The sequence below is a fragment of the Pipistrellus hanaki genome, assembly GCF_964339955.1.
Source record: "Pipistrellus hanaki genome assembly, chromosome: 13".
NCBI lineage: Eukaryota > Metazoa > Chordata > Mammalia > Chiroptera > Vespertilionidae > Pipistrellus > Pipistrellus hanaki.
In genome coordinates, this window is record NC_140515.1 from 53,822,968 (window position 1) to 53,844,141 (window position 21,174).

Below are 21,174 nucleotides of genomic sequence, written 5' to 3' on the forward strand. Positions count from 1 at the left end.
CGGCTGAGCAACGAGGAGCCTGAGTCGGGGCGCCCTGCTGCTTCCCGAGGCCCCTCATGTGGCTGCTGAGCAGCGGGCCGCGCTCCGGTCCTGGGTCTGCTGCTGGCTGCTCGTGACATGCGGCCCCTCCCCAGCCTCTCAGTGCAGCGTCCTCTTCCGTCAGATGAGATGGTTGAGCCAGAATTTTTAGCTCCAATGGTCCCTTGGTGGATTGTGAAACCACAGCTTTTCTGGGGGAGAGAGCATTTACCCAGAGTTCCCTTAGGTAAGGCTGTAAACATGGGGCTTTACGATTGGCAGGAATTTTCCAGAAGGATGCCTGTCGGACACCAGTTACAAAGGACTAGAGACCCCGATACACGAAATCCCTGCAGGGGGTTGGCCCTCACAGTTGTGGCTTCTTCCGGAAGGACATCCAGAAGGTCGTTCGGCTGTCTAGTCTAATTAGCATATTAGCTTTTATTATTATAGATCACTCGTGGCCCTGGCTGAGTGGCTGAGCTGGTTGGAGTGCCGTCCCGTACACCAAAAGGTTACGGGTTGCGGGTTCAGTCCCAGTCGGGAAGCATGCAGGAAGCAACTGATCTATATTTCTCTCTCACATCGATGGTTCTCTCTCTCTCTCTCTCTCTCTCTCTCTCTCTCTCTCTCTCTCTCTCTCTCCTGCTTCCTCTAAAATCAATAAAAATATATCCTTGATGAGGATTAAACAACAACACAAAAACACAGAATATCACATGTGTTCCCAGCACCAGCATGGTCTGCCTGTGAGCCTTTGTGCCCTTTCATCTTAATAATTTAAAAAAAAAAGAAAAGAAAAAAGGAATCGCTTCCAAGGCTGTACAGGATGGTTGGTGTGTGGCCGAGTAGGAGAAGGGTCTTGTCTCGTGAGGTCTTGGCCGAGTAGGAGAAGGGTCTTGTCTCGTGAGGTCTTGTCTTTAAAACCGTGGGTTTGTGGTCACTGCCAAGTAAAGAAATGGGGTCTGGCCCTAACCGGTTTGGCTCAGTGGATAGAGCGTCGGCCTGTGGGCTGAAAGGTCCCAGGTTTGATTACAGTCAAGGGCAAGTACCTTGGTTGTGGGCACATCCCCAGTAGGAGGTATGCAGGAGGCAGCTGATCAATGTTTCTCTCTCATCGATGTTTCTAACTCTCTATCCCTCTCCCTTCCTCTATGTAGAAACTCAATAAAAATATATTTATAAAAGAAAAAGAAAAAAAAGAAAAGAAATGGGGTTGGGCTGGGATGGGGAGGAAGAAAGAGACGGTGGGGTTTTGGGACATGGCCAGGTTCGAGGAGTTAAGAAACTTAACTTGTGTCGTCCTTTGACTGTCACCTGTAACAGGGCCTAGAACCTTCTCCTGAGGCCCAGGGTGAGACCCTAGGACGGGAGACCCCAGCATGCACACTGGAGGCACACTGGTTCACTCCGGCCCTCAGATGTTCACAAAGTTCAGAACTCGTGTCCAGCATTTAAAAGCCAGAGAATCTCATCTAAGGATGCAGACCCCTGGCCTCTCGCGAGAAGGCACACCCCGAGGGCCACGGGGCTTCTCCTAGGTGCAGCAGGGTGTGCCGAGTGGCTGCTGCCCCCAGACACAGCCCTGGTCTAGCCGCTCACGGACATTGAGGGTAGAAAGAGAGCTTTCCTGCAACCTGACCCCTTTGTTCTACGATGAGGAAACTGAGTCCCAGGCAGACCAAGAGGTGGCTTGCTGGGGTGAAGTTGGGTCCCATGCTCCTCCAAGTCTTGGAGCAGTGCGCAAGCCTGACACCTGCCAGCAGGTGGCAGTGTGGTGCCGCCTGGCCTCATGTCTCCTCCTTTCCCCTGAGCCCTTGTGTTCTCTGTCTTCCTCTGGTTTTGCCAGTTTTCTCTCACTAAGTTTTCCTGCTAGCATGGCTCTCTCGTTCTCTTTTTTCATTCTTCCCTCTCCCCCGATGTTTCCCCCAGGATCTCCTGGGGCCTGGGTGGCTGTTTAGGACACTGTCCGCCGAGACCTCCTTCTTCCCACTCTGCTCCCTTGCAGCTAGCTACACAGCTCTCTGCTCTCCAGCGCGCAGACCGCAAGCCCAGAGACCCCATGGAGCTACCACACCCCACCTGGGACGGCCACCACTCAGGGCGTGTAACTGTGTGGCCTTGGGGGTCAGGGGTCTGTCTTTTTACACAAGAGACTCGGGTTTTTAAGTGTCGGACACTAATTTAGAGCTGCTGTTTCTGCCGTGTCTTGGGCACCTGGCAAGCTTCACGAAGCTGGCATGTCACCTGGGCATCAGTGCAAATCGTCAGATGGAGGGCCTTCTTCTAGCCCTCCTTGGCGATGAGGGTCTAGTCCGAGTCGGGCAGAGAGTGGACACAGCCCCAGTGGGCACCGAGCAGGCCCAGCGCCCTCTCCCACCTCCGGGAAGCCCTGCAGGAAGCTCTCACCCTCCACTCCAAACGTTCTGCCTGGGAGAGAGCCTAGGAAGGGGCATAGCTCTGAAGAGGTGAAGAAACCCACTATGTGCTGCTCCCAACATGGTGTCATAAGCATGGCGGGCCTTGGGTCAGATCAATGTTTGTTGAGTGGTCGAGGGGACTCTCACTTTGCACTGGACTTCCCTCCATGCTGGACGAAGGCCGAGGGTGATTCTGCCAGGGGCCTGGGGAGACCTTGACACTTCGTAATTCCACTTCCACCCACTGAAGGCTGGTGGGTGCCCATCCTGGACAGGGGGTTGACAGATCAGACCCGTCACCCTTTGCTGACTCCTTCTCCCTTTGTTCCATGACTCATCCAACACTCGCCGACACCCTTGCCCGGCACAGTGCTAAGGGCTGGATGTCAGGTGTGTGATCCACAACTCTTTCTCCCAAGGGGCTCACTCTTGGTGGAGGAGAGACCGTAGGACACCCAACATGGCAGTGCAATCATGTACCCAGTCAGTCGCCGGAGGACAGAGGGCAAGGGCAGCTTGGAATACAGGGTGGCATTGGAGCGATACTTGGGGATGGAGTTTGCTGAGCGGTGAAGGGCATTCTAGGCAGCCAGAACAGCTGGCGCAGAAACCAAGATGTCTGCAAAACTGTGTTTGGGGAATGGTGAGGAGCTGGTGTGGGCTCACAGAAGCGGTGTTGGAGAAAATAGCGGAGGCTGAGCTGGAGAGGGAAGGCTGTTTGGGTATTGACTTGGCTGCTTTAACAGAGACTGATGTAATAGTGGCCTCCGTACAGTAGATGTTTCATCCTTCCTCTCTGAAAAGGCCAAGTGGGAAGTAGCCCCGGCGTGCTCTGCCCCGCCAGGTTGCTCCAGGCACCCAGAGTCCTTCTGGTCACACCCTGGGTGTGGCCTTCACTGCTCCAGGGCCAGCCCATCTCCCCAATTCCGCAGTTGGAAAGGGCATGAGTTGGAAGTTCTGTTTACCTACAGGCATATGGACATACCTTACTGCAAGGAAAGCTGGGAAATGTAGTTTTTAGCTGGGGTGGCTATGTGCCCAGCCATCCTGCATGGGATCCATGATCAAAAGGGGGGAGTAGGAATTGATTATTGGAAAATCTCTGCTAGGAAGGAGGTGTGGCTGAATCATGAAACATTTTTTTTTTTTATAAAGTAGGACAGTACTGTGATGTAAAAAGTATACACACACACACACACACACACACACACACACACACACACATATATATATATATATATATATATATATATATTATTTTTTTTTTGATTGGTTTAAGAAAGGAAGGGAGAGGGAGAGATAGAAACATCAATGATGAGAGAGAATCATTGATCAGCTGCCTCCTGCACGCCCCACACTAGGGATCGAGCCTGCAACCTGGGCATGTGCCCTGACCGGGGATTGAACCGTGACCTCCTGGTTCATAGGTCGATGCTCAGCCATTGAGCCATGCTGGCCGGGCAAGCCTGGCCTTCTGATGGTTGGACAGGCCGTGGGGGTTGGGGGGAGGGGTCGGTCAGTTAGTGGGTTCCAGCTTGTTGCTGCAGGTCTGCCAGAGCCATGAACCTGTTGGGACCAGGTTCAGTCAGGAGCCGATGCCCTTCATTGGAGACCTCGCTGACAACATGTTTCTGTTGCTTGTTAATCACGTGAGGTGGGGCTCTGGAGAAGTGATGGCCGTCAGGAGCACAGAGGGCTCCTTTCCTCCAGGTTGGTCCTTCCACCTGGGACTTGAGGAAGCTTCCGGGGGGAGGGAGGGGGCAGGGCTGTCCTGCTCAGACCCTATCCTTCATGGTCCTGCAGACACAGCACCTCAGTTCTTGGCTCTGGAAGGGAAATCGTCAGGACACCCCCTCAGTCGTCTGTATGTGTAACAACATCCTTACTGTGTCCACGGAACTCGCATGTCTAGCGTGGAAACTTCCAGCTCAGAATCCCCTGGGAATCCCCCGGAGTTTCTGATCTGCCCGGCCAGGAGATGGGCAGCAGATGGCAGAGGGGACACAGCTTTTCACCCCACAGCGGCGGGCTCTCATACAGGATCTGCCCCCTATTCGGCTGTGTGACCTTGACCAGCAGGTTCTCCACAGCCCCTGTGGATGGCAGCTTCCTCGTCTGTGAAACAGCACAGACATCTCTGTGTCAAGCTGCAGGGAGGGCGGGAGAACGCTCTGAAGGCCCTGGCCAGCGTTTGGTGCGGGGAAAGCAGGATTCAGGGGCTCCTGGAAGGCTTTCATCCCATGTTCACCCAGCCTCAGGCCTCGGATGTGTCCTCCCCAGGAGCCAATTGTGGCGTCCCCTCTACAGGAGGTCCCGGGGTTCTGGCTCTGTGGCCAAGGCCAAGGGCAGCTCCCCAAGCGGTCTCTGTCACCCACTCCTGTGCCCTGGTTCTCTGGACCTTCCAGGCAGCTGCAAGCTTGCCGGTGTGTATGTGGCTGGCTGGTCACGTTATATTGATAGAAAAATAAAATAATACAGGGTTTTTTAAAGGCATTTTGGCCCAGCCTCACCTTTTGACACGTTATCTCAGTGGTCATCGTACGCTTTCAGGAAAGCGATACCCCTGGGCGCAGGGACCCACACTGTAAACAGGCTGACCTTCGGCCCCGGAGACAAGGAAGGGAAGGTCACATCTCTGGTGTTTGAGCAGCTGCCAGCGTGCTCACAAGTGACACGTTATTCTTAGAAGGGATTTCTCTCTCTCTCTCTGTCTTTTTTTTTAACCGTTGCCTTCCCCACCAGCAAGGAGCAGTGACACCAGAAGGTTCCAGTCTGGTGTGTGGGTGCGTCCTGCAGGAATGTGTGGGTCCGCTCCCCATTCTAGGACGGGCTGGCACTGCCTGCCCAGGGAGCAGAACCTGGCCTGGGTTCGAGCCAGGAGGAGGAGCACAGGCACCGGGCCTCCCTGCTGTGCTGCTTTGGGGCCCCGGCCCTTCCTGCTCCCTCCCTGGGCTCCCCCGGCCTGGAGCACCCGGGACTTCCCCAGCCTTTGGGTGTCATTTCCTCCATGCACTTCGTTAGAGCTGGTCCTTTCTCCTTTAATTTGATGCCAACTTCCATCTTTCAGAAATACCCCGTCATTTTGATATCTTGTCGGCATCTCCTCCTTATTTTCCCTTGCTATTGGGTTTTATTTCTCTCAAGAGTGTTTTTGTTTTGTTTTTGTTTTTCCCATCCTCTCATACATTCTCAAGAGGAATGGGAGACTGCACTGGTCTCCACCCGGATCCACCGTCTTCGTTTTCTGCTTCAAGACAGGAACTTGGTGCAACCATCTTCTTAAGAATTGATCCCAGCCCTAACCGGTTTCGCTCAGTGGATAGAGTGCTGGCCTGCGGACTGAAGGGTCCCAGGTTCGATTCCAGTCAAGGGCATGTACCTTGGTTGTGGGCACATCCCCAGTAGGGGGTGTGTAGGAGGCAGCTGATCTATATTTCTCTCTCATGGATGTTTCTAACTCTCTATCCCTCTCCCTCTCTGTAAAAAAAAAAAAAAAAAAAAAGAATTAAAAAAAAAAGAAAAAAGAATTGACCCCATTGTATTCTTCTCTTGTGAGTGGCTTTTCTCATCGAAGGCTCATTTCTAGTCCAGTGAGCTCTTCTCTCTGGTCCAGCTGTGTGTGCCGTGGGCACCTTAATTTTTCTGGGTTGACAAAACCACCGCTGCTCACGTGGGTCATTTACCGTCATGGGTACCCAATACTTCCTGTGCAATGGGCTGATACAGTGATGGATGCCAGAATCAGTTGATAGCTACCCATTAGCATTTATTTAATTCATTCCTCCGGGGGGTCGAGGGGGGTTGGGCGTTGTGTAAGGCTGGTTGTGGGAACATCTTGAGGTTGTTGCCCTGTTTATAATTTAATGAAAGGCCTGCATGCATACGCTTCGTATGGACTGAATCACCGTCCTAGGCAGTATCTCACAGCCACTGAGCACAGTCTGGGCCAGGAAAGTGGGGTGGACGGAGGACAACCCTGAATGGGATGTGTTGATGGGAGGTGTTGAGTGTGATGGTGCGATGAATGTGAGATGTTGGCCACCTCACAGGGAGATGAGTCAGGTATTAAAATGCCTGGAAGAAGACAGAACTTCCTAAGTGCAGCGATGGGCGTTCTGACAAAATGCTGTGAATACAGCGGTCCCGTGGTATCTGTGGGAGATGAATTCCGGGACCCCCTCAGATACCAAAGTCCAGAGGTGCTCACATCCCTTAGAGGAAATGAGGTCGTACTTGCGGAAAACCTACTCACATCCTCCCGTATACTTTTAAGTAATCCTAGATTACTTATAATACCTAATACTCAATACAGTATAAATGCTATGGAGATACTTGTTATTCTCTGTTGTTTAGGGAATAATGATAAGGGGGAAAAAGTCCATGCCTGTTTAGTACAGATGCAACCTCTGTAGGCCTAACCACAGAGTACCCATCAGCAATAGTGTAACTAACCCCCTCCACCGCCCCAAACATTTTTCATTGTGGTTGGCCGAATCCGCGGATGCAGAACCTGTGGCTGTGGAGGGCTGGTTGTATTGAAGTGGGAAGACAGGTGGATTCCGCCCACAGTGCTCAGAGCACCAGGGTGCCAGAGGAGAGGTGGTATTGGAGCTGTGCCTCGATGGAGAGCCAGCTGGTGCTCTCCTGGTGGGAAGGCCATGAGCACCCAAGCTTTGCAAGGGCAGGCCCATGGCTGTTGCACGGACCAATTGTGTCTCCTGTGTCTCTGGTACCCAGGACATGTTTGGATGGATGCATGGAAGGAAATGTAGGTAGGTGAACAGATGAATGAATGAATGAATGAATGAAGTGAAAGCAAGACCCTATGTGGAGGGGATAGCTTGAATGGTAAGAGAGTGGCAGAAAGAAGGTAGGCATCTGGGTGAAATGATAGCCGGTTTGGCTTAAGCTAGGAGTGATGGAGAGAAAGTGGCCAGAGGAAGGCTTGGAAAGAAAGACTTGGCCCAGACGCCGAAGGCACAGGATTTTGCCTTTTCTTCGCAGGAAGTGGGCCGCTGAGGGGCAGGAAGTGTGCACATTCTAGGTTGTGAGAGCGGGATGTGGAGTTGATAAAGACCCTCGATGTGGGCTTGTGTGGCCACTCCGTGCTGGGGGGAAACAGCCGGAGGGACCTGCTCTAAGCCACCGGGTTAGCTAACGAGCAGCAGCAGGGACATCCCAGGTCTGGCTCTCACGTCTCCCTCTTCCCCCCAGACGTGTGCAACAGCACCGACCTGCCGGAAGTCGAGATCATCAGCCTGCTGGAGGAGCAGCTGCCCCACTACAAGCTGAGGGCCGACACCATCTACGGCTATGACCACGATGACTGGCTCCACACCCCGCTCCTCTCTCCAGACGCCAACATTGACCTCACCACCGAGCAAATCGAGGAGACGCTGAAGTACTTCCGTAAGTCCATCCGCGCGCGGGCCACCGGGACAACCGGTTCTTCTCAGCCAGCCTCCCCCGAGGCCGTCCTGGTTACAGGCCTGTGCCAGCCCAGCCAGCACGGAAGGCACTCAGGAAGCGTGGCTGTAAGGTCTAGCCAGGGGTCGGCAACCTGCGGCTCCGGAGCCGCATGCGGCTCTTTTGAACCTTTGCTGCGGCCCCCAGCAGGTCCGACACTAGCAGGGCAGATAGCAGGGCCGGGCGGGAGCTGTATCACTTATGTCGCAATGGTTTTGCGGCTCCGAGGTTTTTTTTTTTCCTTCGAAAACGGGTCCAAGTGGCTCTTTATGTCTTAAAGGTTGCCGACCCCTGGTCTAGCCCATAAAAGGCCTGGAGTGTGGGCGTTCTGATGAGACATTTTAGAGTCGTGGGGAACAAGTACAAATTTCCTCTTTCTTTCTTTCTTTCTTTCTTTCTTTCTTTCTTTCTTTCTTTCTTTCTTTCTTTCTTTCTTTCTTTCTTTCTTTTCTTGTTAATCCTCACCCAAGGATATTTTCCCTCTGATTTTTAGAGAGAGTGATAGGGGAGGGGAGAGACAGGGATCGTAAAACACATGGATGTGAGAGAGAGACATCAACTGGTTGCCTCCCGCATGCACCCTGACCTGGGCCGGGGAATGAGTCTGCGACCGAGGTATATGCCCTTGACCGGAATCAAACCCACGACCCTTCAGTGTGTGGGCCCATGCTCTATCCACTGAGCCAAACTGGGTCAAATTTCCAGTGAAGAGAACCGACTTTCTCTTAACTGTACAGACGAATTTGAAAATGCTCCCATTGCCCGTCCAAATAAAATTACCACGTGAGTCTTTAGAAACTCCTACTGGGAGGGAGTGTGGCAGCATTTAAACCCAAGGTCTACAAGGGGAACATCTTGGCCATTCCGAACTTCTGTGACACAAGGCTGATGGTTTCCGTGTCAGAAGCCGGTCCCTCAGGAGACCCACAATGCCCCTGGGCCGGCGAGCCAGGCCTGCGGGGGTTGCAGAGCCCCACCTGGGAGGGTGGGCAGCACACTAGGTGTGAGCAAGCTCTGGGACCCCCAGAGGGTCTGGAGAGCCAGAGAAGAGGTTCGGCAAACTTATAAAGGAAAAGGGTACATCTTTAGCTTCATTAGCGTCTAACTGAAATGCAGCGTTTCTTTCCATTATGAGCATGGAAAACGGCACGAGGGTATTAGCAGAACCCGTGACTTTGCCACCGGCAGGAATCACGGATGTTTTCCTGTCGTGCTGAAGGAGAAGCTGACCCCTTGAATGATCACCTTACTCAATCATTGCTTTAAAAACACCTTTGTTGTTCGATGTTGGCATTTCTTGGGCTGACGAAGAAGCATTTCAATCACAGGCTTTCTTCCGGCCTCAGTACTTGCCGGGAGCACAGGCCAGCCGTGCTCTGTGTGTGGTGGCTGTTTGGGGTTTGTCTGTTTACTCGTGGGTAACCCGGGAGATGCCCTGACTCACAGCCCTGTGACTCACAGGTGTGTGAAGTCATGGGTGAGGTGTGTGAGAAGATAGCAGCACCCTTCCTTCCGCTGAGATTTTTCTGCACTGATCGGGGCTGTGGCTCTATGTGGTGGGTGTGAGTGGCGATGAGGGGGACTCCAGGGGGTTCTAGTAGCTTCCCCAGGTCTGGACCCCTGATGAACGAGCCACCTAAGCTGTTTCTACACACATCAGAGCAGGATAAAACTCAGCTCCCTTCCCTACCTGCCATCCCCCAGAGGGGAGAAACCACACTCTGCCTTTGACATTTGGCCCTCCCTCTCCTGGCTTGTTGAGAAGAAGCAAGAAGCTTCGGGTGTCCACCTGACCACACGGTGGAATGGCCTTTATAGAAAGATTTCAACTCTTCCGCAGGCAGGTGGATTTTTTGGCTCCTAATGAGTCTGTGACACACAGAAGGTGAACATGACCCCACAGCACAATGTGCCCATAGAGATGGGCGGTTAGAGTTAAGATGGTCCAACAGGAAGTAAAAATGACTCAGCGTTCAGTGCCTACTGTAGGCCAGGCTCTGTTTTTAATGCTTTATGTGTCGCTCATTTAATCCTCACAGTGGCCTTGGTTTAAGTAGTCTCGCTGTCCCCATTCCACAGATGGGGAGACTGAGGCTCTTGCCCAGTCACCCAGCAAGGCGGGTGCTGAGCTTCAAACCTAGGTTGACTGGTTTGACTCCGCCTCTTAACCACTCCCAAAGTAGCTAAACAAGAAAAAAATTCTAGATTAAGCATAAAGCTCATTTGGTAAAAGTGGAAAAAACACACCCTCAGTTTCTGAATATGTCAGCAGCTTATTCATTTATAAAATATATATCCAACAGAGTCACATTTATTTTTTAAATATATATTTTTTTATTGATGTTTGAGATGGAGGGAGAGGGATAGAGAGATAGAAACATCGATGAGAGAGAAACATCGATCGGCCCTACTGGCAGTCGAGGGCATGTGCCCTGGCCAGAAATCAAACCCGTGACCTCTTGGTTCATAGGTCAACGCTCCACCCTTAAGCGAAACAGGCCGGGCCAAAATTTACTTTTTATTCAAGGTCACTGTTCCAAGGGAAGCCCAGCCTGACGTAGCTTGCATTCACAGGGAGGTTTCCTCCTTTTCTGCGACGTTTGCCTCCCTCCTGTGGTCTGTAGGTCACGTTCCCGTGACCTCAGGTGGGCAGGACTCTGTGCCATAGACCTTCAGTCCTGTGACGTTCAGCAGACAGCAGGCATGAAGGTCTCTGTGTTGATGTATAAGTGGCTGGGGCTCTTTCTGGTTCCTCTTTCCATGGGCCACGCTATGTAAGTTTTGTCTGAGGAACATGGATCAAGAAAAGAAATTTCTCTATGTCCCAGGTGTGGATGATCTGCTCACCGCTCACCTCTGAGAGCACTCACACAGTTCTTTTCCTAAGGAGAGGAGAAGGTTATGAAGCAAACAAGGGCTTTGAGACATCGTCGCGTTGTTTGCTTTCGACGGGATGAATCAGCCAAGTATTTATCGAGTGCCTGGTATGCACCCGTAATCTTTGGTGGACTTGATTTGTTTGAGTTCCAGCTGAGGTTTTCTGGCGAAGAAAGTGAAATCGTTTCCTGGACTATTGACTTTCATTTCTTACCTAACCAGGGACTTTGCACCGGGTTGGGTCAACGTAGGAAGGTCTCTGGGCCTTTGATTAGAAGTTTGTACCTTACACTCTCTCTCCTCCAACTCGCCCTCTCTACCCTCTGCCTCTGATAACCATGGGTCTGATTTCTTTTTCTATGAGTTTGGTTTTGGTTTTAAATTCCCCCCTGCCCCCCAAATATAAAGGAAATCGTAGTAGTATTTGTCTTTCTCTGTCTGACTTATTTCACTTAGCGTAATGCCCTCAAGGTTTAGCCACGTTGTTGGAAATGGTGGGACTGCCTAATTTTTTATGGCTGAATAATGTTCCATTACACACCACACCACACCACACCACACACACACACACACACACACACACACACACACTCACACACACTACAGCTTCACCCATTCATCCGTCAGTGTCTGTTTCTGATTTTCAGAGTGCTACTTTATGGATTGATGGAGCCTACCCCATATCTCAGCCTTAGTGCTTGGCCTTTTAATGAACATGATTTTTAAAAGAGTGAGGTTTTAGAAATAACATATCTTCTGGTCATACCAGCACACTGATTGTAGGTAACTTGGAAAGTAAAGACAAAAAGATGACTAAGTTAGTAACCACTTCTTACATTTTTTTGAGATATTTTTTGTTGCTTTTTCCTCTCTAACAAACGTATTACATATTTGGGAACATAGGCTTTTTTTTTATTTAACCGTGTATTTTGACCATTTCCCCGGGGCATTTAAATTCTTGAAAATCACAGTTGCTTAATATTCCATCATTTATATCTAACCATTTGGTCTCTTACAATGAGCCTCAGTTGTTTCTAATTTTTTGTCAATAACACATATGTGAGCAATCCTCCTACCTATGCATCTGTCCACCCAACTCATGATTCTTTAAGCTATATTTCTAGAATTGGCTTACATGGTGCCAGATTTACCCAGTGGTAACTAGGCTTACTTCATCACCTGCCACCTGGAAGCTCTCATTCTTTCTCATCAGACCAGATTTCAACGTTAATTTTTTTCTCTTCTTTTTAAAAACAAAAATGCTTGGCGAGCGATTCCGTATAGATTGACCGTTTTCCTTTTCCTGTTCATCCAGCATCTTTAAGACAAAGCTGGAACAGGCCCAGCTGGGAAGTTGGCATGACGGCTCAGCTTGCACCCCGTCCACTGCTCCTGGGCACTGGGCTCAGGCCACCGCCGTCCAGAGTCACAGCAGGCGCATGACCGGGGACCCTTGGGGTTCCTGTTTGGGAGCCCGTGACATCTGCCACGTGACCTGCGGGTCCCGGGAGCATGGTGCCCACGTGGCCCTCCCAGGCTGCAGGCAGCAGACCTGGGTGTGCGGCACGTCCGAACCCCGTTCCTTCTCTGCCCCTTCTCCGGCACGGTGGTTTTAGTAACCACCCCGAGGCCAGGGGCTCTTGTCTTTCCGGTGCCCCACCGAATGCTGTGTCCCTGCTTTGGGGCATCGTCTCTGGAAGCCGGGCTTTGTTCTCCCCGGAGACCGGACGGGCTCCCAAAATGAAGTGGAGACGGTTTGGGAGGTGGTTGACAGCAAGCTGTTCGTTAGCAGCCAGCCTGCCGCCGAGGGAGCTCCGTGACTGGCAGCCGCAATGTTTTTAAAAACCAGAGGAATGCTGCGGGAGCATCCTGCTAGGGGGTTTTCTGCAGCGGGTGGTGGAAGGCTGTGCTTCATGAGGGCCCTGCCGCCCCCTCGGAACAGAGAATCAGGGTCCTTGAGGGCTTCCCCTCTGTCTTAGGCTCCTGGCTGTCAGTCCTCTGCTGCGGACGGAAGGCCGGCAGCACTGTTTCCTGGAGGGGAAAGCTCTGGAGACTGGGAGCACGTTCCAGGGGAGGGGCTGGAGCCAGAGGCTGAGGTTCAAGCAGGAGGGAGAGGCCCAGGGAGCCAGCCTTGCACCTCCAGCTGGTCACTGAGCAGCTGGGGCCTCAGTGTGGCCTGTGCTGACCACCAGGGGGCACGGAGGAAGGTGGCCTGGGGCGAGATAGGTCACGTCGGGGACCCTTGGGGGCAAACTTCTAGTTCATAACTCTGATCCTCAGTTGTTAGTCGTCTACTCCCCTTTCAACTGTACCGAATCGCAAACTATTGGAAATGGTTACTTGCATACATACAAGTATATGTGTAAAATTGTACATATGTATATGACTTTTTAAAATATATTTCATTGATCTTTTACCGAGAGGAAGAGAGAGGGATAGAGAGAAACATCAATGAGAGAGAAACATCCATCAGCTGCCTCCTGCACACCCCCTCCTGGGGATGTGCCCAAAACCAAGGTACATGCCCCTTGACCGTAATCGAGCCTGGAACCCTTGAGTCCGCAGGCCGACGCTCTATCCATTGAGCCAAACCAGTTTCGGCTATGTATATGACTTTAATTCAGATGCTCACACAACTAGTAATTAGAGACTGGAAACTTTTTTTTTTTTTTTTTAAATATATTTTATTGGTTTTGTACAGAGAGGAAGGGAGAGATATAGAGAGTTAGAAACATCAATGAGAGAGAGTCATGGATCAGCTGCCTCTTGCACACCCCCTACTGGGGATATGCCCGCAAGCAAGGTACATGCCCTTGACCGGAATCGAACCCGGGACCTTTCAGTCCCCAAGCCGACGCTCTATCCATTGAGCCAAACCGGTCCTGGCTAGAGACTGGAAACTTTATTGAAGTCTTTTAAACATTTAAATTTGATTACAAATGTATTTAAGTAGATTCCCCTGAAGCTTGCAGACAGGATCTGTCAGATGCTCTGACAAAAGAGCATAGACTTGACCCTGCTGTGTGCCAGGGGCAGGCCCTGCCCCTACCTGGTGTGGTTTGTGACCACAGAGGCTGGTAAGAGAACAGAGATAATGTTCTCTTACTGGCCTCCTCATTCCCTATCCAGCAGCCTCCCGGGGACAGAAATGGCAGACAGCGCCGTGTCAGACAAAGAGTCACACCCACCCACCCTCCCCTGCTTCTTAAAGTGGATTAAAAATATCTTCTATTCTATTCCCTTCCCCTTTCTGTGTCACCTGCCCTTTTCATTTTGATGTACATGGATATTCACGGCCTTTACAGACTCAGCTTGTTTCCTTTAACTATTATTATTTTTCAAAATATATTTTATTGATTTTTTTTTTTTTTTACGTAGAGGAAGGGAGAGGGATAAAGAGTTAGAAACATTGATCAGCTGACTCATGCACATCCTGGGGATGTGCCCGCAAGCAATGTACATGCCCTTGACCGGAATCGAACCTGGGACCCTTCAGTCCGTAGGCCGACGCTCTATCCACTGAGCCAAACCGGTCCTGGCTCCTTTAACTGTCATTTACTGTATTTTCTTTTCGATGTTTGAATTGCCACTCCCGGGCCCTGGGCTGTCCTTTTCAGCTGGCTTCTTTGCCTTCTCTCTTCTGCCCCAGGCCTGGGGGAGCAAGCAGGCCAAGACTGCCCTGAGCATGGAACCAGCAGCAATGCAAGGAGCCCTGTTAAAGTTTAACTCCAAGTCCGAGCACGATGGTGTTGAGTGCAGAGATGCGTGGAGTGGCTTCCTTGTTGGGCTACGTTCTTGATGGAGCTGGAAGTCACATTTCTTTTTAAAACCACAAAGCCACGTTGATGGATGTTTCTGACTCTCTGTCCCTCTCTCTTCCTCTCTGTAAAAAAAATCAATAAAATATATATATATTTTTAAAAGATATTTTCTTTTTAAATATGTTTTTATTTCTTCAGAGAGAAGAGGGAGAGGGAGAGAGAGAGAGAAACATCTATGAGAGAGAAACATCCACAGCTGCCCCCTGCACGCTCCCTCCTGGGGATCGAGCTCGAAACCGAGGCGTGTTGCCCTGACCGGTGACATCCTGTCCCCTCTTACTTATACACTCTCTGTTTTCTCTCTTGTTTTCTTAGAAGGTCAATGGGATCTGTGCTGGCTCTGACCGTGGTGTAATTTTGTTCCATAGCGCACTGCTGTTGAGACATGTCGCCCCTCCCCACCCCTCGGTCACTCCTGCCCATCCCTGCGAACTCGGTGCCTTTGAACGAATTCTGCTGGGAAAACCTAATAAATGATGTTTACACTTCGTTTCCCTAATTATAGCCTAGAAAATGGTCCTCTCTCTTTAATAGCTCGCACCGGCTTGTTTCCCGACTTAAAGAACTGGCGAGGAAGGTGATGGCAGACCCGCCTTGTCCCAGGCCCTGTGGTGAGCACTGTGCCGGGCACGCATTCCTGAAAGCCTCGCCCTACGATGCCCAGGACTGCCCCCCTACCCCCCTTCTCTTCCTCAGACCCTAAACATGAGTGGTGTGAGTCTCAGAGATCCTGCCGTGGGGAGGGTTTGACCCTCAGTGGCTCTAAAGTCCGTCTGACTATCCAGTAGCTCATTTTATTGAGATTGTTCAAATATGCCGAACACCAAGAACTAAGAACTGTTAACTCTATGCTTTTAAAAGCAAATGAAACATGATGGGTGTATATGTAAGGACAGTTTCACAGCCCCATTCCTCCCCTCTTTCCCTCCCTGGAGGCATCCACCTTTCGGAAGGCAGACCGTCCGGTCCGGTGTGTGTGTTTGTGCTCTGACTCCACGCGTGCGTGTCTGTGACATCGCGGATCCCGGGGCACGGCGCCCTTTATGGGGCAGAAGTCGGAGCAGAGGCGTGAGCAGAGAGCAGGAGGCTGTCCACATGGGATGCTTCCCTTTTCTATGGGGTTGGCATTGTCTTCAGCGGCAGTCAGACCCCTGCAGAGAGGCCTCCCCTTTGAGCTCGGATTGAGGAAAGGAAGCGGGAAGGAACAGTTGCCGATTTTAAAAGGTGGCCCTTTTCAAACGCAGCCTCTGTGGTGGCCCAGAATTGAGCCCATAAACTTGTCCTGGCATTGATGGAGGGGAGGACTGCGGCGAAGCCCCGGCCCCCCACCCCCACCCCCACCCCCGCCTGCACCCTCCCTCCTCCCTGAGTGGCACCTCTCAGCCCCTGCCCTTCTCTCAGCATCCTCGGGAGACATCGCCTCCATCTCGACATCATTTTTCAGAGCCGGCCGGTTTCTATGGCAACAGAGAGATTGAAAGATGAGCGGGGAGCGGGCCGGAGTGAGCTCTGGGGCGGTGGTGTGTGTCCCTGACGTCACCCTCCATGCGCCTGGATAGGATGACTCCGGCGGCTCCCATTCAGGGCGGCCGGGGTCTCGGCTAGCCCTGCACGTTGCCTCCCTGCCTGCTCCTCTGACCACCCTCCCGCGGGTTTCTCTCCCCGTCACCCTTCTTCTGCTGGAGCTGCAGCCTGCCACTGGGCATGCACCGCCTAACGGGGCCGCGTTCCGGGAGGCCCTCCCGCCCCGGGCTCCGGAGGGGCAGGGCGGCATGGCAGCGCTCTCCTTGACGCGGAGGGCGCGGTGAGGTCCGCCCTCTCCCCGGCGAGGACCCTGACTATGCAGAAATTCATCGAGGCGGATTATTACGAGCTGGACTGGTATTATGAAGAATGCTCGGACGGTAATGACGGCCCCCCGGCCCGGCACAGCACAGCACAGCGGGGATGTGTATGGGGCATTGTCTCCCCGGAGAGGGGGAGGGAGACGGCGGAAGGAGGGGGCCTGGAAGCAGACATGCGTGGCTCTGACGGCTTCCCAGGCGCCGTGGGGGTGGCAGGTGGGCAGGGCTCACGCCCGGGGGTGGCTGCTCTGCGGTGGCCCGGCGGCCGTGGCTCGGAAGGGGAGATGGTGTTGCGGGGCTGGGCTCGCGAGCATTGTAAGTTGCATCGGATTCTCTGCGGGAGGAGGTGTGAGCGTGGCGTTGGTGTGTGTGTGTGTGTGTGTGTGTGTGTGTGTGTGTGTGCAAGCGGAGATGTGTTTGCTGTGCTCCGCGCTGTCAGGGGGGCGAGGGGACCGTGTGTTTAAGAGGTGGCTTTCTGGAGCAGGCCCAGGGGAATCTGCCCTTTCCTGAGCCCAGACCTGCCGCCCAGGGAGACCCGAATGGATGCAGCAGCCGCTCCCACATAGCAGGTGGTTCAGAGGAATTTGCTCATGGGATCCACACGGATGGGGGAGAGGGGTGTTGGGAAGGACAGGGAGAGCCTGCATCCTTCCCCAGGTCTCAGTTTGTGCACGGAGGGCGTGGCACATTCCAGAGGACGCTGGGTGGAGCTAGTGTGGCCGACCGGCCTCTGGAGGTTTCAGGCCCCGGGGGAGGGGTCCCGGGCTCCTGTGGTGCTGGGGATTGAAATCATGCGTGTCATAGCTCATCCGTCGTCGTCTTTAAAATGACCCTCAAACCGCATGCCTTCACATGCACACGCAGCACACGCAGCACACAAAAGGGACACAATGCACATGTTCACATTGAGGGTCTGTCTCCCGGGGCGGACCTGTCCCCATCCCCGCGTGAGTCCGGCATCGCTAAGGCGGCTGCTGTGTGACTGAAGAGGGAGCCGCAGATGGCTCGCCCGGTGGTACCTTTGGTGAAGCTGCATGATGTAACAGGCCAGGAGCTGGCCTCGTTAGGAAGCTGAGCTATTGCATAATTATCTCTGATCTGCCGAGGTCTGCCCTGACCGTGGGCCAAGCAAGGGGGCCCAGAGGCTCTCCTGGGGGCCGGGGGGCAGTTTGAAATGTGCCGAGCAGCCTCCCCAGTTGAGCCCCACCGGCCCCCGGCGTGAGATGGAGACAGTGTCATGTCGAGTCTGTGTATGTCTTTAAGTATCTTGAGTCATGAATGGTGGAGGACAGCTCTCGAGGTCGGGGGCGGGGAGGGGGGGGCGTGGGGGGGGAGAAAGGGGCCGGATAAGGTGACTGGATTCTTGTTTTCTTTTGCATATATTATTCTGGAAACAAGTTCCCATCCTGTGACCTATAGCAACCCGGGCATGTGCCCTGAGCGGGAATTAGACCATGACCTCCTGGGTCATAGGTCAATACTCAGTCACTGAACCACACTGGCTGGGCTGCATACCTTTTTATTTTTAATTTTATTTTTAAATATGTTTTTATTGATTTCAGGAAGGGGGGGGAGAGAGAGAGAGAGAGAGAGAGAGAGAGAGAGAGAGAGAGAGAGATACATCAATGATGAAAGAGAACCATTGATCGGCTGCCTCCTGCATGCAACCTACTGGAGTTTGAGCTCACAACCAGGGCATGTGCCCTGACCCGGAATTGAACCTTGACCTCCTGGTTCATAGATTGATGCTCAACCACTGAGCCACACTGGCTGGCGGGGCTCCATAGCTCTTTAACGTGTGGGCCATTGGGTACAGCCGAGCGCCTGTCCCTGGGCCTGTAGGTGCATTGGGTGTGGCCGTGGCTCATACGGATCCTTCCTAGAAGCGGGGGAGGGCGGTTGCGTACAGTCTTGACCCAGTTGCTGTGCTGCCCAGTTCTCTTTACACCCTTGTCTGTGAAGATAAAGCCGGTCCGGGTGCCGGTCAATCTGGAGGGTGAGAGGAGGCTGCTTTATCTGCGCGGCTGCCGGGAGGATTCTCTTACCCCGCCGTTTCTCCGTGGAGTCTTTCGGCCCCGAGGCAGCCCGCTCTCTCTTCTTGCAGCAGGAGAGGAACATGGAAGAAGAGGTGGCTCATCTGTTGACGGGTAAATGCATGTTGATTGCAGTGACGGTGGGGACGTGTGTGGAACAAAATGCCTGACCTTCACCCTCCGTCTCCATTTGGATGGAGGGAGAGAGCCCTGGGGACGGAATTTCCTGGGACAGCTGGCATTTTCACAATCCCATTGTGAGGAGAGTTAGCCAATAGGTTTGTGCTCTCTCTCCCTCTCTCTCCCTCTCTCTCTCTCTCTCTCTCTCTCTCTCTCTCTCTCTCTGTCTCTCCCCTCTCTCTCTTCCTCTCTCTCATTTCTTCAGAGTTCGTCCTGTGCACCCAAGTGTTGCTGGTTCGATTCTCGGTCAGGACACATGCCAGGGCCGTGGGCTCCATCTCTGGTAGGGGGTGCAGGAGGCAGGCGATGGATGTGTCTCCTTCTCCCTCTCCCTTCGTCTCTCTCTAAAAATCAGTTTAAAAAAAGAGAAAAAGATAGCAAACAGGGATGGAAAGAGAACAAAAGCCTAGAAATACATAGTTCAGGACACCCACACACACACACACACAAAAAGGGGGTGGCTTTCAAGTACACGCTAATTTTGTCCCTGTTTCCGTGGTTCTCACTGGTGGGACTCCTTCCGGCGGGTCCGTCTGGAAACGCAGTGCGCCTCGGTCTGCGCGCTTCTCTGAAATCGCACATCAGCCTCCACCTCCCGGTCCTCACCGTCCCAGGGAGCGGGCTCACAGCTTGGCCGAGCCTCCCTTCTCCTCTGGCATCGGAGTCCTTACCGAGGAAGACTTCTAGGGAACTGACGGTACGAATTCCAGAGGCTGAGTCCAACATCATCCTGTGTGTCCCAGTTACAGACTCATACTTAAAACGCAGGGTCGATGCTGAGAAAAGCAGTGTGGGTGCGACAAAGAGCCGCAGGACAACCAGGACCCCTCCTTGAAAGTTGACATGAGAAGTGGCTGCTGCTGTTTTTTTTTTTTGTGTGTGTGTGTGTGTGTGTTTTTTACCTCTGAGCTTTAGGGGTGTGGGGTGGCTGCTTTCTCCTCCCTGCCCAGGGTTGGCTGTGGCATCATCTTACACCCCATCCCCCACCCGTCACACACACACACAGGAAGACCCCAGGGGGACACGAAGGGCCGGGACTTAGGATAACAAGAAATCGGAGGGGTTGGCTGCCCAGTACCTTAGGTGATGTTCAGAGACTTGAATTAGCCCGCCGACGCCGCCACAGAATGTCCACCGAGGACAGCGTACGCTCTGGTGTCAGGCAGGGCTCTGGCTCAGGACACTGCCTGTATCTAATGGCAGAACCTCGAAAGCCTGGCAGATCGTGAAAATCACCCGCTTGGTAAGAAAGCAGGCTCTCTGACCCACGCCAGAGGCTCCGAGAAATCTGCATTTGTAGCACCTCTTCCGGGGATGCTTCCCTCGGGCTTGCTGCGGAAACGCGGGCCGTTGCCCGTGGAGACCAGCCCCGGGCCCAGGGGTCTGGGAATAATCCCGCAGGTCTGCTGCAGGATCTCAGGTTCTTTCTTAGCTGCACTGGCCACTCAAAGAAAAGAAATGTAGTCTTACAAAGAGAGGGAGGGCTGTTTAATGTTCATAAAGGCTTGGGTTTCAGTGTGCGCTCTTAAAGAAGCGAGGTGCATTCTGCCTCTGTTGGAGACAGAGGTGGGATGGCAGAACCCTGGCCTGACATTTCATTGGAGGCCCGTTTTGTGGGCTCGGTGGCTGCGGGGTGGGCACCCCCCAGGCCCTCAGGGAGCCTCTGTCAACCCGGATTCTCCACCTGGGAAGCGGGGAGAAGCACACGGGCCGTGGATGTTGGGAAGAGGGGGAAGCATGTCCTAAAGCAAGAGCTCTCTGTGCACAGGGGCCCACCGGGCCCGTGCGTCCCAGCATTTCCTCAGAAAGGGTACTGGCTACTAAGTTCCTTTTAAAAATCCCTTTGGAGCCCTAACCGGTTTGGCTCAGTGGATAGGGCTTCGGCCTGCAGACTGAAGGGTCCTGAGTTCGATTCTGGTCAAGGGCATGTACCTTGATCGCGGGCACATCCCCAGTGGGACTGTGCAGGAGGCAGCTGATCGATGTGTCTAACTCTCTATCCTTCTCCCTTCCTCTCTATAAAAAGTCAAAAAAACATATTAAAAAAAAAATCCCTTTGCAAAGGTACATGGTTGATGGAACAAGGTACAGTATTTTGACTACCCGTTCCTTGCTGCAGTTAAGCAGTTATTTTAACCTTTTAAATGGGTTTTTAGAGAAAGAGGGAGAGAGAGAGAAAGAGAGAGACATTGATGTGAGAGAGAAAATGTGATGGGCTGTCTCTGCATGCCCCCTACCAGGGATCGAGCCTGTAACCCGGGCAGGTGCCGTGACCGGGAATGGAACAGCAACCTTTCGGGGTTCAGAACGGCGCCCAACTCACTGAGCCAGGGGGGCCAGGGTGGCAGTTATTGTATTTTATGCAAACACCCAGCCTCCTTTCCTCCTCTTACTTGTTGGAGATTTACATGTCGGGGCAGGAGATGGTGTGGCTAACAGTGAATGTATAAATGGGGAAACTCAGCTGGCTGGAGCTGGCCCTGTGACTGCTGACTTTCCAGCGAACCCCCACGGC

General features: G+C 52.8%; 1 protein-coding gene across 9 annotated transcripts in view; it reads left to right on the plus strand.

Moving 5' to 3' along the window:
* TRAK1 (trafficking kinesin protein 1) overlaps positions 1 to 21,174 on the plus strand; it is a 91,764-nt gene that overhangs the window by 16,861 nt on the left and 53,729 nt on the right. For 4 of the 9 annotated variants that reach the window (XM_084902538.1, XM_084902539.1, XM_084902540.1 and 1 more), the window contains exon 2: positions 7,653 to 7,847. Coding sequence is in view for 5 of the 9 variants with exons in the window: in XM_084902536.1 (XP_084758662.1) it covers positions 16,443 to 16,506 (64 nt within the window). In the remaining 4 variants the exon portion in view is untranslated. Of the gene's footprint in view, positions 1 to 7,652; positions 7,848 to 16,242; positions 16,507 to 21,174 lie in introns of those variants that run through there. The other 5 variants (XM_084902536.1, XM_084902537.1, XM_084902541.1 and 2 more) reach the window with 5 other exon arrangements.